Source organism: Rhipicephalus microplus, chromosome 1 (genome assembly GCF_043290135.1).
Source record: "Rhipicephalus microplus isolate Deutch F79 chromosome 1, USDA_Rmic, whole genome shotgun sequence".
Taxonomy (NCBI): Eukaryota; Metazoa; Arthropoda; class Arachnida; order Ixodida; family Ixodidae; genus Rhipicephalus; species Rhipicephalus microplus.
This window is the reverse complement of record NC_134700.1, coordinates 81665192-81682801: the sequence shown is the minus strand read 5'-3', so window position 1 is coordinate 81682801 and position 17610 is coordinate 81665192. Positions and strand designations below refer to the sequence as shown.

At 43.0% G+C, this 17610-nt stretch overlaps 1 protein-coding gene across 2 annotated transcripts in view; it reads right to left on the bottom strand.

The window, feature by feature from the left end:
- The window catches only part of LOC119178631 (uncharacterized), a 98610-nt gene that overhangs the window by 13473 nt on the left and 67527 nt on the right, over window positions 1–17610 (bottom strand). The window contains exons 8-10 of one of the 2 annotated variants that reach the window (XM_075870342.1): window positions 7802–7931; window positions 4523–4696; window positions 863–976 (exon numbers count right to left, since the gene is read on the bottom strand). In XM_075870342.1, coding sequence (XP_075726457.1) covers window positions 863–976; window positions 4523–4696; window positions 7802–7931 — 418 coding nt within the window. The remainder of the gene's footprint in view (window positions 1–862; window positions 977–4522; window positions 4697–7801; window positions 7932–17610) is intronic. The other variant, XM_075870346.1, reaches the window with a different exon arrangement.

Below are 17610 nucleotides of genomic sequence, written 5' to 3'. Positions count from 1 at the left end.
TTTCTTGCTCACCTGATTTAGTTTCCTGCAATCATCACCGAAGCGTTTATCGGTGCGCTGCTATTAAGTAAGGACTTTTCAAATAAAGCTATGGCTCGGCCGAGATATGCTTATCAAGAGCATCTGAGCTAGTGTTTGGGGAAAGAACGTAATAAAAACGAGATTTGCACGTAGGGTTTATTATCTCAAAACCACCCTGTGATTATGAGAGACGCCGTAGAGGAGGGCTCCGGAAATTTCTACCACCTGAGGTTTTTTAACGTGCACCTAAATCTGAGCACACAGGCCTACAGCATTTTCACTTTCATCGCAAATGCAGCCGCCGACCTTGTGACCTGTGGGTCAGCGAAAAAATACTTTAGCTGCGAGACCACCGTGGAGGGGCTGCGTGTAAATCAGATTTGTTTGGGACAGAAACTCGCTTTCTACACTGGCTAAATCCAGCTTCCCTACAACGAACATCAATGATCACCAAACATTCTTTATATGTCACATTATATTCCGCCCGTTTTTCTTTCATATCGGGACCTATACATTAACGGGTTTTATGCAATGTCGAATTATACTTCACACACATGAATACTCCAGCATATGTTATCATAAATAGGATTTTGGATAGTAGTTTCTAGTGCAATTCTATTTTTAGCTTTATAATGATCTGTAATACCACGCTGTGTCTAATAAAAGAAACATTATTTTTAAAACCTGCAAACTATGGTCCATTTTTTCATGGTAAAGGAAAAGTTAAGCGCGGAATTTAGCCAGAATTGTCTTCTCGCGTTGGTGCGTGCGCAGCTGTGCATCTGCTGTTGCTGCGCAGTACGTCGCTCTTAGCCTTTGTTTTCAACATGACGTTTCTCACCTTGTCCCGGATGTTGTCGATGGTGTCAAAGATCGCCAGAAATTTGGTGGTTGTATTGGCGTAGAACGTGGACATTGAGTCTGCGGTGTCACTGCCGCTGGCATCTTTGCATAACTGGAATGGGAGCACAAGAGATGAAAAAGTGCGGTATAAAATCACGCCAGAAGTGATCCGAAGATAAATGTCCCAGTGAATGCTCCTAGGTTTGTTATTGACAAAGAGCGTTTGTTTAAAAGTACACAATCGTAATTATAGAACTTTCTTTAAGTCAGGCTGGGCTGTGGTATCGTGGAAGTCAATGACCAGCAAAGCTGCGAGGGCTAGGTAAAAGATTGCAAAGTCAGGCACAGGAGAAGCGATGCCTTCAACAAAGTTACCCTTATCCTATAGCAACTAACCATTACGGTGTGGCATTTTGCTTTCGGACCATGAAGACCAGGGTGAAATAGCCTCCTCGAAAGGAAAGGTTACTTTTTTTCGATTTCTCTTCCTAATCTCGCTGCTTCACCATCTCCACAGGCATCTATTCTTTCACTCGTTCTTTTTTCCCTGATCTTTTTATTTTTCGGGCCTCCACAGCAACATTCCCAAGGCGCCCATAAACGGGTGATCTGCCAACGTTAATGCCCAGCCTGGTCGTTATGACTCTCCTTTTTCGACTGTCAGCACTGAATTTCGAGTTATGCATCACCGAGAAAGTTTTTTTGTTTATTTATTTTTTGCCTTCTGGTATTCTCTTTTCTTCCCTCCTTTTTCTCCTCACCGCGCAGCACTTTTTATATTCGAAGCTTGGAGCCATTGATGATGATGACAATTTTAATGTAGAAGCAGATTTTTTGGTTACCTTTCTGCACTTCTTAAATTCGAAGCTTGGGGCCATTGATGATGATGTCAATTTTAATGTAGCAGCCTTTCATGATTGTGGATTTTTTCTGTAAACGTACTACACTTTCACAATTCAAGCCTAAACAGCTTCTATTTTAGAAATACGTTCGTCCACACTCTGTACCGTGTCATATATCCCCGTCCAGTGAGCTAGCCTAGTGCACTCGCGGACGCTCTCAATTGATCTGAGAGCACTTTGCCAAACATCATGAACTTGACACATGGAGCTACGTAAGCGCACTTTGGGAGAGTACTTCGCACGCTATTGCTTGGCATCATGAGCGCACTCTCACACGGGAAGGCATAGTGACGCTGCGAAGCACGTGCGCTAACAAGGGCGTTGGTCGAACTCGCTTTGCTGCGACGACGTGTCTAAACTCAGTAGCTTCGGCTTGAAAATAAATGAGTAACTGTCCAAAGCGAAGTTTACAGGATTTTAAAACCATATGCTTTTCGTTAATTGGAGTGTTCTTACGCATTTAAACGTACTATTAAGCAAAACTACTCTGTTATTTTCGTCCTCAGACAGCCCCAACCTCCATGGTCATGCCCAGCACAGGCCATGAATTGAGTTGAATAGAATTGAATTTTATTGGTCACAGTTTTTACAAAAAAATTTGCATACACTGCGTGGACCCATAGCCATGGGCTAGTTTGGGTCCAAAAAAGAAAGATTATATAAAGGTACTTCCGAAAAGGGTAACTAAACAAGTTATACAATATCAATAAAGAATTAACTAAAGTTTTTACAATCCAATGCAATAAAGAATTGGCAAGAAACATTACAGTGCATGAAATAATCACACTAAACTGTTACAATGCACGAGAAAACGAAAACGAAAAAAACACCTACTTACATATTGTAATCAAGACAGTCATCAGAATAATTATGACAGGACTATAATTAATCAGTACATTCTTCTAAATAGTGTTTTTCTAGTGCGTTAGTGAAATTTGAACACATTCTTATTTCAAAAGAAATAACATTCCAGATTTTAATACCAACAAACTGTAAAAGCCGTTCACCATATACGTTGTTAGTTCGTGGAATATTCCATTTACCAAAGGTTAGTTGACTAGTAGAACGAGAAGGGGGCGGAAAACACCGACACATGAAAAGGGTGGTTGTAAATAATTGTGTGTGTGCATCTGGCTAGTTTTAATTTCCATAGCTTGTCGAAGGGCAAAATGAGTAATCTGGAAAACAAAGGTTTGCTGGGGTCATTATACTTGCAATGAGTAATGATTCTTACAGCCCGTTTTTGAAGTCGTCTAACCGGGTCCAGGTAAGTTGTGTACGTGCCGCCCCAAGACTCAAAGCAATACAAGATGCGACAATGAATAAAAGCACAATAAAGCATTCGTAGAGTAGTGGTATTAAAATATTGACGAGCCTGAGTAAGTGCATGACACCCTGAGGCTAATTTTGAACACACATTTTGAATCTGCATCTGTCAATGTAAGTTGTTATCTATGGTGGCACCCAGATATTTCATTGTGGTTACTTGCTCGATCACGGAGTCGTCTGTTTTTATGTATGTCATTAGCATTAATGAATCTTAACCGAGAGCAAAATGTGATGCATTTAGTTTTATTGGTATTTATAGATAGTTTATTATTCGATAACCAATGAGCGACCTCTTCCAGTTCTATGTTGGACTTCGATTCAAGATCAGTTAAATTTTTAACCGTTACTATGACACAAGTATTGTGAGCATACATCAGAATGTTAGAAAGCTGTTATATCTGCGGAAGGTCATTAATATACAAGGAGAAGAGCAATGGTTCCAGCACCGAGCCCTGGGGAACACCAGTACTCAAGTGGCTCATAGAAGACATGAAATCATTAATTACTACAGCCTGTTGACGAACTTTAAGGTAATCTGAAAGAAGTTGAAAGATGGTACCACGGAGACCATAATGAGGTAATTTAATTTGCAGTATTCTGTGGTCTACGGTGTCAAAGGCTTTTTTGAGGTCCAGAAAGATAACTGTTACTAATTTATTTTCATTCAAGGTAGTGTTTATTGCTTGAGTAAGAGTCATAATGGCGGTGGAAGTAGAATAATTTGGTCTGAATCCGTGTTGCTGATGGGAGAGCACGTTATATTTCGCAATGAATTTATAGAAACGATTGGCAAGACTTTTTTCGAAGATATTGGTAATTATGCTCAAAAGTAAGATTGGTTGGTAGTTTGACGGTTGAGAGTGATCGCCACATTTATGTATCGGAATAACTTTTGCAATTTTTAAACAATAAAGGTACAAGACTGCTCTCACAGAATGGTTAAATAGTCGACATAAAACCGGTCCGAGGACGTCTAAATTTTCTTTGAGAAGCCTTGCAGTTATCCCATCTATGCCTGCCGATTTATTCATTGGCTGCGCCGCGGTGTTTCTACGGAAAGTTTAGTGTAACGGCTGCCTATAACCAAAGCACAATATTGATAAAGATTTCCTTAAATATGAAATATATGTTGCATTAAGCAAGTAGCCACTGGCGTTACCATTATACCAAAGCATCCTTTCTCGCGTACCTGTCGGAAAAGACCACACGCTTACCTAAAATACTGGTGTCATCGATGCTTTTGTAAACAGAGCCAGGACACATCTATGAACGGTAGACGGTAGGTGCTCTAGGCAGTTCTTCAAGTTTCCCATTAGTGGAGCTGCCACTCATTGCTTTGTGTTTTTGTTATCCCCGTTGCAACGCGTGAACCTAGCTAGACCCTACCTTTAGTATCAGTAATATAAGTTAACTTATATCCCACTTACGGTTCGGTAATCCATATTAATGCCGTGCATAGCTTGGGGCCTTGAGGCGGGGTCAGTCCACGAATTATCCATGCGGTACCCGCGCCCGAACATGGCGAATGAAAGGAGGACGTATGTTTTGTTATGGTTGGTCATGTTTGTCAACCGCGCCTTCGCGTCGGCACCCAGTGACGCCTGCAGAACGTGAAAAAAAACGAAGCAGAAAGGAAATATGTACGCAAACCATCAACGCTGATTTTCAATGCACGCGCACAGTCGTAAGATTGCATAATGACATCTTCTATACGGAATTACCAAAATTATGCTCAATAGTTGTAGTCAGTGACGTACACGAGTGTTGGGTGCCTTTCATGACAATACAGAGAAGAAAATTGTAGAAATTGAAGTAGACCGCGGAAGAAAACAAGAAAAAAATAGTAAACCTTGGTGACAAACAGAACACGAGAGAAGCAGCAAGGAGCATGGCCCATGTTCCTTGGCGGTCAGGTTCCGGACCCTTGCTTTGCTGACCAGCTGAGCCCTGGGTGACTTGCGACGTAGGAGCAGGTTATGGCGACATGTTTCTGACCTGCTGTTGCTTGGAGGCGTCCTGTGCCCATGGACACGATGAGCTGTCGGGCTTCGGGCACGAGTTCTAGCCTAAGTGTTCAGCCAGGACGCAGCTACGGCGTCTTCTCCATCATTCCGAAGCAGTCTAGGCAGCACCAGCATCGCGCAGTTCATAATCGCTTGCCTTGCTTCATGCAGCACACCGATGAACGCCAGAGTAACCAGGGAACCACCACCTCGTGATACTGCCGGAGACACTTCAACTTCGCTGCTCCCAATGTACACGTGGCGGCACTGTCACGTGTCCCTGTCGATCACCAGGCTCATAGAAAGCTACGCACGTGCATTGCCTCCTGACGTCACCGCACGGCTATAAGACCACTGCCCTCAGCATACGAAGCATCATTCCAGAGCAGTGTAGGCAGCAGCAGGATTACGCATTCCATTATTGATTGATTTGATTGATTTGTGGTGTTAAACGTCCCAAAACCACCATATAACTATGAAAGATGCCGTAGTGAAAGGCTCCGGAAATTTCGACCACCTGGGGTTCTTTAACGTGCACCCAAATCTGAGTACGCGGGCCTACAACATTTCTGCCTCCATCGGAAACGCTACCGCTACAGCCGGGATTTGATCCCACGAACTGCAGGTCAGCAGCCGAGTACCTTAGCCACTTGACCACCGTGGTGGGGTGCGCATTTCATAATCGCTTGCCTTGCTTCATAGTCTTGACCACGTTGAAAGAATCCATTTTTTATCTTTACAAATACGGCTCTTAAACTGCTCTGTGGAAAACTGTGATCCCCTTGGATATACCTCATCAACAACTCTATACTGTAAAGGAACTGCGAAAGGCTCTGGCCTATTTACCTACTAGAATTAGTTGATAGATATATGGAGTTTAACGTCCCAATTTATAAATAATTAGTGACAACCATGTCTATCTGAAAAAAGACCTAAAAAGTAATTCAAGAGAACATGCAACCTTTCAAAGAAAGCACGGAGTTTATAAATAAAAGGTTCGAGGAGTTCAATGCTGAAATGCTTGAAGTAGGAAATCACAAAAGTGACGGCACAAAATATCGATGTAAAAAAAAATGACCACCTCTCAAAGGAGTCAAACGAGATCAGAAAGGATCTTCCAGGGTTAGATCAATACATCAAAGAAAATAACAATGAATTGAAGGCAATCTCGATGATTACATCGGAAAACCATAGTTATAAAATAAAATCTATTTCAAGATGTAAAGAAGAAAAGAATCGGGCATTGATTTCACTCATCATTTACGTTCTATACGTGAGCAGACACAGAATATAGTTGGAAAATCTGCTACCAGGGTGGTAAGAAAAAATGTCTTGAAGGCTGCTATAAAATTGAGAATAAACACTCAAGCCATTGGTTTCCGGGGCGAGAACAGCCCAATGTACATTTATGAGTACCTCAGGCCTCTCAACAAATTACTTCTGGGATACGCTCTGCAGGCTAAGCGAGACAAAAACTGGAAGTACACTTGGGTGTTGCAAAGAAAGATTTTCACAAGAAAAACCAAAAACTCACAAAAATTCATGCCACGTGCACGAGTTATCTAGTTCAAGTTATAAAAATTTTGTTGTCAGTCCTGATTTGTACACTACCTAATAATTTACAATAGCTCTGTGTATTCCCGAAATCGAGAAGGCATGGCTAGAGCAAGATCATTTTTATATTTTGCAATGTAATCTTCGTAGCACTAGAAAGAACTTGGATAACTTATTTGTATACTTGAGCCAACACAAACTCGCGTTTGATGTGATAGCTATGACGAAAACACAGTAAAGAAGGCAAGCTTACTTATTCACTTGGCTACACTATGAAATGTGTGCCTCGCCCAAGATCATCTCGTGGCAGAAGTGTTGCGATGTTTGTCAAAAACAAAATTAATTTTGACATTCCTCATGTAAACTCTATTTCGAGCTCCTTAGCCGTGACTCTATTTATTAAGACTGAGCGTGGTATTACACTTCGAGTCGTCCACCGCCAACCCTCTTTAGATTTCAGTGCATTTATCAGAACAATGAGAATCTTATTGCACCTCTGATAGCCTGGAAAGTTCCATTGGTCGCATGCGGAGCTTTCAATGTTGCTTTGTTGAAAGATAGGTCTATTCATCAATCTTGTATATGCCTTCATGATTTATGAGGTCATGGTGTTAGGTGCCCGAATGTCTACATGGCATATCAACCTGCATTTTCTTTTAGCGCGTTTTCTCGTTTACCAAGCGTCGTGTCGTAGTAAGAATGGCTATTCGTAATGCAGAAATCATACCATTGCACAAAAACTGTTTTGCTCTTTACTGTCCTTTCTATGGCACTTAGTATGGTTACACACGCATGAGATTGCGGCTCCACCCTTATGGGTAACAATGCAAACCGCAAATGAACTTTGCAGCGGGATATTTCGCAGCACAGACATACTCGAAGAACTCTTTCATCCGCAAGTATGCATTAACACTGCCTCATTACGTATGAATATTTGTTAACTGAGCAGCAGGCAGGGGTAATTACCATATTTATTTGTCTCTCTTTCTTTCTTTCATTCTCTCGCCATCCTTTATTTTACTGCCTATCATTTTCACTACTTCTCTTTCTTTATATATCATGCTCCGCTCTCCATCTCTTCGATGCCATTTCTCTCTTCTCCACACTTACATTCGTCTTCCTTGCACAGTGTATTAAAATTGTACTCACTAGTGAAATGAGGCCCTTCGACCTTATGTTCAGCTGATCCGGGTTCGGCGGTAAAGTGTAGACAATCGATTTGTCAGTTGAATACTCCAGGTGTACCTTTAGAACTAACATCGATACAGCTGGAAAGTCCCTGCACGGAAAGAAAACATAGCATATGGCGACACCACTCACAGTGCACTTCTGTGCGCAACAACGAAGAATAAAAAAACGACCCACCACATGGTACAAGAACAAGAATTCACCATTAGTTTCCTGTCACTGCTTTACCCAATCTCGCACTATTATATGCAGTCATCCAGGTGGTGAACGACTGGACACTTTCGATGTATTCGCTCCGTAACGATGTAGACCTATCGATCCCGTTGGGTTGTACCATAGATTAACACTGGCAGTTTGATCACTTATTCTATGATCAGGCTAATACCTTCATAAAAACAAAAAATATATATATTCACTTTCTTACTGTGAATTGCAACGTCTCGTTGCAATTGCCTTTTTTTTACTCTTTATACCACATAACCCATGCGCATGATTCCAAAATTATTATCAGTGGTGGCTACGTTACTTGAATGTCGACGCCCTACCCTTCCTTTTTACCCTCAAACTGCTCGTCAATTCTTTGTAACCATGCACTGTAACTTAAAGTAAATATGAAGCTCCAAGGGCCAGGGGACTAGCTGTTTAAAGCTAGTGACTAGAAATCAAAGTTCTTCTTCTGGCATTCTTGTACGTGTCTCAGGGAAAGAATAAAAGCACAAGTGAGGCGTGTTGAAAATATATCCACCAATAATTAAAAGGCGACAGCGTTAAATATAGTTGATCTTGAAGAAATTGCGGTACACGCAGTTTTGATATCAAAATAAAAACAAAGACAAGTTTGCGTGTGCGCGGGTGTTTGTGTGTGTGTGTGTTTGTGTGCGCGTACGCATGAATGCACAAATCCGTTTTCTGCACGGAGCAAAAATTTGTTGTCAACATTGTAACAAAACCTTCCCACCAGTTATGAACAAAGCAAAGAAATGAAGGAAAAAAAACAAGGATTAGTTCTTCACAAAATCCCGTGATACGTCAATCACAGAATCAATAGACGTTTAGTTGTCGAAGCTGTAAATCAGTACATCCGTATATTGATGCGTCATCGTTGCTCGGTCACCACTCCTCCGTGTGTTTAGAGGGAATTCTCGAGGCGTGGAAGAATGCGGCAAAGATGTGGCTGTACGTAAGAGCGGCGTGAACAGATGGTGTACCAGCATATTCTTCGTTTTGCACAAGAGAACTTGTTGCTAGGTGAGTCGGTGCATATTACCACAAATTGAATAGCTGCACTTCACATGCGTTCATATACCATACGCACATACAGGCACAGACTTGCAACTGACCTTTATTTTACACAGTCAACCTATAAGTACGTTTTCTGTGCGTGATGGTTTCTGCGAAACGTACTTACAGGTGGACTGTGTCTAATAAAACTAAGTGTGTGCCTGCGTGTGTGTCTGGATAATAGTATAGAGCAGTTATCTCCTTTGTGTCTTGCTCATGATGACGACATTGAGTAGGTAGATAGCAAAATGGTTCCTCGCCAGCTGGTGTACTTCCGGTACATAGCACTTCGTTAATTCAAGGTATGTGATCTTCCGAGTAACTGCAGAGGAGACATCTACGTCTGTGTCGAGGTTGTTAACGGTTGTGAAGTGACTGTTTGCCTATATCCACTCGTGTAACAACAGAACGAATTTCGCATTTCATTGAACAAAGCGAAAAGTCGAAATAAGACTGTCGTCATGACTGAAACACCGGAAACTGATTGGGGGGGGGGGGGGATCTCGAGTGCTGCAGCCAGCTTACTTTACAATGAAGTTTTGAAACACGGAAAAATATTTGACCGAATGAGCTTAACAATGTATTTCCGAGCATAATGATTAGGTATCCCCGGAAACTAACTTATTGAGCACTTCTGCTGCCAAATGCCAACAAACATTTCCATATTATTTTAGAGTTTTCACAACAGTGCAGTTGCTCTGCCATCTAGTGCTCCAATTCAGTATACTTGCATCGCATCTACTGTGCCTTGTCTGGCAGCCTTCTTAAGCCTTCATAGTCACTGCAGCTTGCTACTGAATTGAAATTAGTTTACTATTTCATGTGCATATCTACAAGCGCTTCATGTTTCCGGTATCACTGCTTGAACATGTCGATAGTTTCCACGTAGCTGTTGTCTAAATGTTGAAGTTCCTTCAAAGATGGCAGAAGTGATGGCAGAAGGTACGAGAACGTTTGATTCTTGTTTAATTCTTCGTTCAATTCTTCGTTCCATTATTTCTACCAATGGAAGCTTTACTGAATTTGCTTGTGGCGCTTGCCTGTGCTTGGGTTCTCATTGGCTCACGCTGTTCTTGTTGGCGAAGGTACGTATTGATGTTGAGCAGAACGATAGTCACCTACAGTTCATAATCAGTTGTCCTCGCTAACTCGAATTGGTCTATTTCACGTGTTATAAACTGCTCCATCTTTTCGTCAACTTTCTTTACTATGTCGGCGAGATTTCTGATCTGACTGGCTAGCAGTGGCATCTCAGTAGAGTTTCGATTATCCTGAAGCTTGTTTTCCGCTTCGCTCACTATGATGTTTATCTGCGTCCTCGGCGTTTTTTTTGTTCTTTTAGATAATTTCCCTGTTCTCTTTGAATAATTGAGGGAACACACATTTTAGCGGCGAGTCTTGATTCAAGTCTTTGTCGTCCTTCGTGTTTTCGTCGCTTTTTCAGCCGGCGATGTCTCGTCTCGCTGCCCTCGGTTCACACTGACCTCCTCTTCGTCCATCTTCTGTTCACAGTTCTTCGTCCTCGTATTCTGTGGCCAGTGGAAAAAGGAGAAGCCGCTATTCTGGTCATGGCATCTTCGGGGCACAGCTGACGCTGGGTGAGTAGACCTTTAAGCCCCCCCGGCAGATGCAATGCATCCTTTCGGCCCGGCTTCACATAGATGGCACCTCTGGGCGGACCCACCCAGGGGAAATTGGCAATCGCCTTTTTTTATCTCTGTCCCCCTACACCTTCGTCTTTATCTCTCACTATTTATCTGTCTTGTCTACTTCTGTTTTCTGTTTACGTCCAATTCTTCCTGGCGGTAAGGGCTATACTCGTGTGTTCACCCCACCTTGGGATGGGTCACATGAGGTTATAGTGGTGGTGTACAGCTGACGCATGCAATCCATTTTTTGTGTTTTGCAGCGTCCACTAGTTGGGCTCGGTGATGGGTGGCTGCCACCGCTACCGAACACAATCCATATTTTATGGTAAAAAACTTTTAACTCTCTATTGATAGCTACTTGAAGACGGTGCGCACTCATGCAAGCTTTCGACCTTTTCAACTAAACAAGAACAACTTCCCACGCTCCCATGTTATTCATAGTGGCACACTGACAAAGCCAATCTCGAAAACCCTCCCCGGTCCTAGTTTCAAGGTGCGTGATAAACGCACTTGGAACAGGTTACAGAGCGACGAAAATGGCTAGCGGAGCTCTCCTTATTGAAATCGGTGAAAAAAACAATATGAAAGACTATTGAATGTAAATACTTTTGGGGATGTCCCCATCACTGTATAGGCACACTGTTCAATGAACGCTGTCCGAGCCGAGAAGTTGTATTGGAGGACGATCAAGCTTACTTGACAGATGCAGAATATCTTGACGTATGGAAAGTTCAGAATGTAGTCAACGTCAAGAGAATTATTATGGAGCGAGATGGCAAAGATACCGCAACTAAACACATCATCATTACGTTTGACTCCAGCGTTATTCCAGACACGCTTGTAACGGGTTACACAAAGCTTTCAAACCCTCGCCGTTGCTTTCAATGGCAGAAATATGGCCGCGGCTCACAAAGCTGTCGTGGTCGGCAAACCTGTGCCGACCACGACAACAAGTCGGAAACCGGGAAACATACAGCGTATTGTGTGAACTCTGAAAGAAATCATGCTGCCTACTCACAGTCCTGTTTATTCTTGAAAAAAAAAGATTCTCACATTGAAGGGGAGAGTAAATATCTCCTTTTAAGAAGCAAGAATAACAGTGTCGCCATTTTACGGCCTAACCTACGCTGACGCGGCGCGTAAGGGGGTAGCATCGCACCAGTCCTCCTTACTCCTTCGGCCCGCGCATATCGAGACATCGGCTGGGGCACCTGCTCCCAAGGCGGCAGTAGTTCAGCCTACTGCGCCTGCTCACGAACAGAGATCGGAGACCCCAGATCTGCAGGTCTGAAGGCCTCACTTCACAAGGCGAGGCCCGAAATTTGAACTACAAGCTCGCACGTGCGGGCATCCAGTGCCTCCGGGGAGGCAATGAATACGTCGGTACCCTTGGTGCCGAAAGAGCGGCATAGCTCCTTAAACCACGTCAAGAAAACAAACAAAGCAGATAATGGGGCCTGGTGACGGCCCTTTTACTTGAATTCAAACATCCTGCCTAAACAGCCACTCGCTCTTTCTACATACAGCACTACATTACTTTCACCGTGAACACTCAAATTATACAATCGAATGTCAGGGGCCTTCTCGAGAACCTTGATTATGTCCAAGAACAATTACACGAGCACTCATCAAAAGTTCTGTGTGTACATAAAACACCTAGCTTTAAAGCACACCAACTTTCTACGTAAATACGCCATTTTTCGAAAGGGCCGTGATGATGCCGGGACAACATCCGGAGGTGTTGCCATTATAGAGAATCAAGAGATTGCATGCACACACTTTCAACTCCAATCATCTCTTCAGACAGTGGCTGTTTGAGCAGTGCTTTTCAATAAACTGATCACAATTTGTACACTTTACGAACCTCTGAGCTATCACCTACAAAAACATGACTTCAAGTCCTTCATAGACGAACTTCCGGAGCGTTATGTTCTGCTTGGAGAATTGAATGTGCATAGCGGGCTATGGGGTGATTCTCGTTGCGACGCGCGAGGTTGACTGAACAGTTCCTTCTCTCATCCAGCGCGTGTCTTCTGACTCGAAAAGACCAACCTATTATAATATCGCTAATAACACCTACTCCTCCATAGACCTAAGCATAGTATCTCCGTCCATTGTGCCTATACTCCAGTGGAATGTCATCAGTTATCCCTACAGAAGGGACCACTTTCCCGTAGTTTTGAGCACAACAACAGCAACTGAGTGTGCACCACGGGTTTCCAAATGGCTCATAAACATATCTTATTGGGAACAGCTTTATATCATCGCATGTTTTGGTAGGAATGTATATGTACTTTGAGCATTGATGCTGCTGTGAACTACTCCACAGTGTTCTTGATTGATTCTTCAACTAAAAGCATCCCACAAATGAACGGACACCGTGAAAAACGACGTGTGCCATGGTGTATCTCTGATTGCCGATACGCGCGCAAAGAGCAAAACGAAAAATGGAGGTTGCTCCGAAACACACCGACAGCCAAAAATCTTCACAGCTTCAGGAAAATAAAGTGTCAAGGAAGGAGAATGCGTCGGCAGGCCAGAAAAGAAAGTTGACAGAAGTTTGTATCAGGAATCAACTCATATATACAGCAGGCTAAAGTATGGAACATGGTTGGTAGCGTAGCGGGAAGACAAGTACCCCCACTCCCACTCGTAAACACACAGAGTGACAGGCGAACTTCCTCGGTGCACGCTTCGAACGGCTGTCCAGGTCGTCACACTATACTGATGCTTTCTAAAAATACAGAACAAGAATACAAAAGCAGAAACACAAGTGTACAAACTACAAGGCATATAACCAAGCTTTCAGTTTAACTGAGCTTCAAACATCACTAAACTCCTGCAGTAATTCCACCTCAAGTACTGACCGAGTGGTGTATAAAATGTTAAAAACCTACCAATTGAAACACAAAAAAATCAATTTGCTTGTACAATTCTATCTGGTTCTCTGGCGCTATTCCTACTTTCTGGAAAGAGGTTATTGTTATTGACATTTCGAAACACGGCAGGCACCCTTCTTAAATTTCGAGTTATAGGAATAATGCACTTACCAGTTGCCAGTGTAAACTTTTTGAAAAAAAAAACGATAAACAGTCGATTTGTAAATTTCCTCGAAACAAACAATTCGCTCGACCAATACCAGTGAGGGTTTCAAGAAGGCAGGTCTATCCCCGACCACTTTTTTCGTATCAAGGCACAGATCAGAGGCGCTTTCATCCACAAACAGTACTTTCTTTCTGTGTTCCCCAATATCGAAAACGCATATGCTACAACATAACGCTTTGGAATATTTAGCGACCTGTCCTACCTTGGCAAGTGTGGCAGATTAATTACCTTAATCGAAGGTTACTTGTCAGACCGGGCATTCTGTGTTCAAGTGGGCAAAGTTCTTTCTCAAACATATGTCCAAGAAACAGGCATGCCACAAGGAGGTGTACTTACTTGCATACTTTTTATTGTGAAAATAAATTATTTGCGTTTGTCCATTCTTTTCAATATGTTTTATTGTACATATGTCGACGACGTCCAGCTTGGTTTTAGGTCGTGTAATCTGGCCATGCGTGAGTGGCAGATTCAGTTTAACTTGAACGAATTCTCAAATCACGCCTGGGTTTCGATTGAAGGCACAGAAAAAAACGTGTGTGCTGTTCTTCAAGAAGAGAGCCATTAATTCCGAACCCTATAATCAACTGCTCTGGCAACGTCTTTCTGTTAATACCGAACACACAAATTCTTAGGCCTAATCATGAATACCAAGCTAACCTTCATACCACACGTTAGGTGCTTAAAAAACTGGTGCATAAATCCATGAATGTTCTAAAAGTGTTGTCACGCACTACGTGGGGAAGTGACAAGTGGTGTCTAATGAATTCGTATAAAAGCCTCATAGGTACCCGCCTAGACTATGGGGCAACGGCATATCAGTCTGCGACACCCACTGCCCTAAAATGCTTGACCCTGTGCATCATCTAGGCATCCGCCTCTCTACGCGTGCTTTTCGCACTAGCCCCGTTTGAAGCCTGTACATGGACTCGAACCAATGGTTGCTTCACATACAGAGATGTTACGTGTCTTCAAAGTATTATCTTAAAGTGAACGCAGACAAGAAACACCCTTCACATTCCACAATCAATGATGTGCAAAGCCTTGCTGTGTTGGTTAAACGGCTTTCTGTGAGACGGCGCTACTCACTCCATGTGAGGGGCCAGCGAAGGAAACCGGTGTGCCACTTGAACACTGTTTGATGGCTCCCGCAGTATGCCAGCCACCGTGGCAGTGTCAGGTGATAGATTGAGACGTGCTTTTCTTGCAGGGTATACGAAGCGTGCACCAATTGCACATATTCAGACATACTTCCTAGAACAACCATGGAAATACACATGTCCTGAGTTCTTTACGGATGCTTCGAAATCCAACACTTTTGTTTCGTACGCAGTCTTTGCCCATCCTTTTCGGAAGCCGGCGTTCTACACTCCGATACAAGCCTTTTAACCGTCGAAGCTTATGTGGTACTTGTGGTCGTTAAACATATTAAACAAACAAAACTACAAAAGGCAATAATATATATGTATTCTCTACGCGCAGTGAAAGTTCTGAAAAATCCTAAAGAGCACAAAAACCCTTTTCTGATCTCGCTTTATTCGCTTTTATGCACAGTCTACTCATCCAAGCAACATGTTGTAGTCTGCTGGGTCCCAGGACACCGCGAAATACAAATCAAAGTTCTGGTGGACCAGCTAGCTGGATATACCAACAAAACCGCTACCAATACATCGATACTAATTCCTGCACTCGACTTGTAACCTTTTCTAAAACGAAAGCTTAGGAATTATTGGCAGAGCGCATGGGACACACACGGATAATAAATTACATGTCATCAAGCCACAACTTGGTCATTGGCTGTCAGTATCAAAATCACGCCACACAGAAGTAATACTTACAAGGTTACGAACAGGATATACATACACTACACATTCATTTATTTTGTCTGGTGGTGATCTACCGTTGTGTGATAGATGTGAAGAAGCACTCATTGTACTTCACATTTTAGTTCAGTGTAAACAATTAGACACGCTGAGAAGACGACACTTTCCATTACCCAACCGACAACATATTCCACTTCATCCTGCAACGTTCATTGGTAGGGAACCACTTGGCACACATATATCGTTTGGCTTTTCTGAGAGAACTCCGTACCTTTCATGTGATATACCCGGATTCCATAGCACGGCCTCTCCCGAGAGGTGTCCGCTGCGATGGCTACACTGAAGAAAGAACCTGCCTCACGGGCCTTGGACTCAAGGGTGTCAACCATCGAGGCACTCATGATAATGCCGTACAATTCCACCATGGTTTTATTATCACAAACTTTCGTCATTCCCTACCACCACACTTTTCACAGCATGGTCATGATTTTATTACTTATATGTTTTACCCACCTTAGCGCGAGAAATATTAAGGCCCTTATACTGCCGTTAATCACAATCATTCTCCACATATCCTGTCTCTTGAAGTGGTGCTCCTTGACCATCAATTGGCCCTTGCGCCAGGAATCACGAAACATCATCATCATTATTCTGGTCATGCGCCCTGCTGCAGAAACAAGTCGAGACCAAGAAGACTGCGTTCGATGTGAGAGATAAGCAATCATCCACCTTTTTTGTTCGCTTACCACCGTGCGTAATCTTCCGTGCCCACTATCTTCTTCTTTTCTTCGTTTTCTCGGCAAGTATAAATAACATTCTTATTAGGAGACATGACTCTCACAAGATATTTCAACACAGAAGTGTTTATGCTGCAATCCACTAAGGCTTCCCTGACGTACTTCCGTCACAGATATGACGCTGTTAAAATTTATATCAGCATGCATTCTTGAATTGCACCCATGACCTCTACCACAGCGACCATAACAAGAGCGCGATCAGCCGACTGAGCTGTGGGCACTTTTCCGATTCACTATTGGGACGTGCCTTGAAGTTCTCACACTTCTTTGCTGTGTGACAGTACTCCTTATTTTTCGGGTGGTTCCGCCATGCCTAAAGCGGAGAAGAGACGTATACTGTGTTAAGACACCAACAAACATGGGTAGAGAACGCTTCGGTATGGCCTAAGCGCTCTGGCACCTGAATGCCAGCACTAGAACAAGCGCTGTGGAATCAGAATCTACCCACGCCGCTTAGTTGGCATTGGTCTTACTTCAAACAAAGTGTAGCGTTTCCTCCGCAATGAGCTGCGACAAGACTTCTGGGGCTGAACTTAAATGTTATAAACGCAGTCTTTAACTGCGACTCCTTCTACCAATTCCGCCTATATAATTTCAGGCCTGCTCACTGTTTATGCCGCGAGCTCTAACGTCACTTCGTTTAGACCAGCGTACTCAACAGACAGAAATTTCCAAGCCGCATGAACGTTTTCGTGGCGTGCTGGTGTGCTTGTCGGTGACTCGAGCAGACACCCTGTTTTTATCTGTCCATGAATTGCAGCGTGGATACGTGATGCGCTTTTTGCTCTGGGTATTCACAATGTGTACGGCTTCAAATCCGAACATTTCGGAGATGGCATGTGATGAATAGTAGCGGCAAGGCAAATGAACGGAAGATGCGAGTATTCTTGCTTTCTAAGGACAGTTGAAGAACAAAATGGCAGCGTGTCGTCAGTCGAGCTGACCTCTACTTCCGTAGTCTTCGTGACCTGAAGGTACGAGTTCCCCTACTAGATATTTCGAAGTCAGTCTAACAACACTATCAATACCACGTTCCTTCTTTCTCTATAATCAAGTTGTCGTGTGTGCTTCTGACGTGTTCGCGTTACCCCTGGCAATAAGATAAAAAAACGCGCATG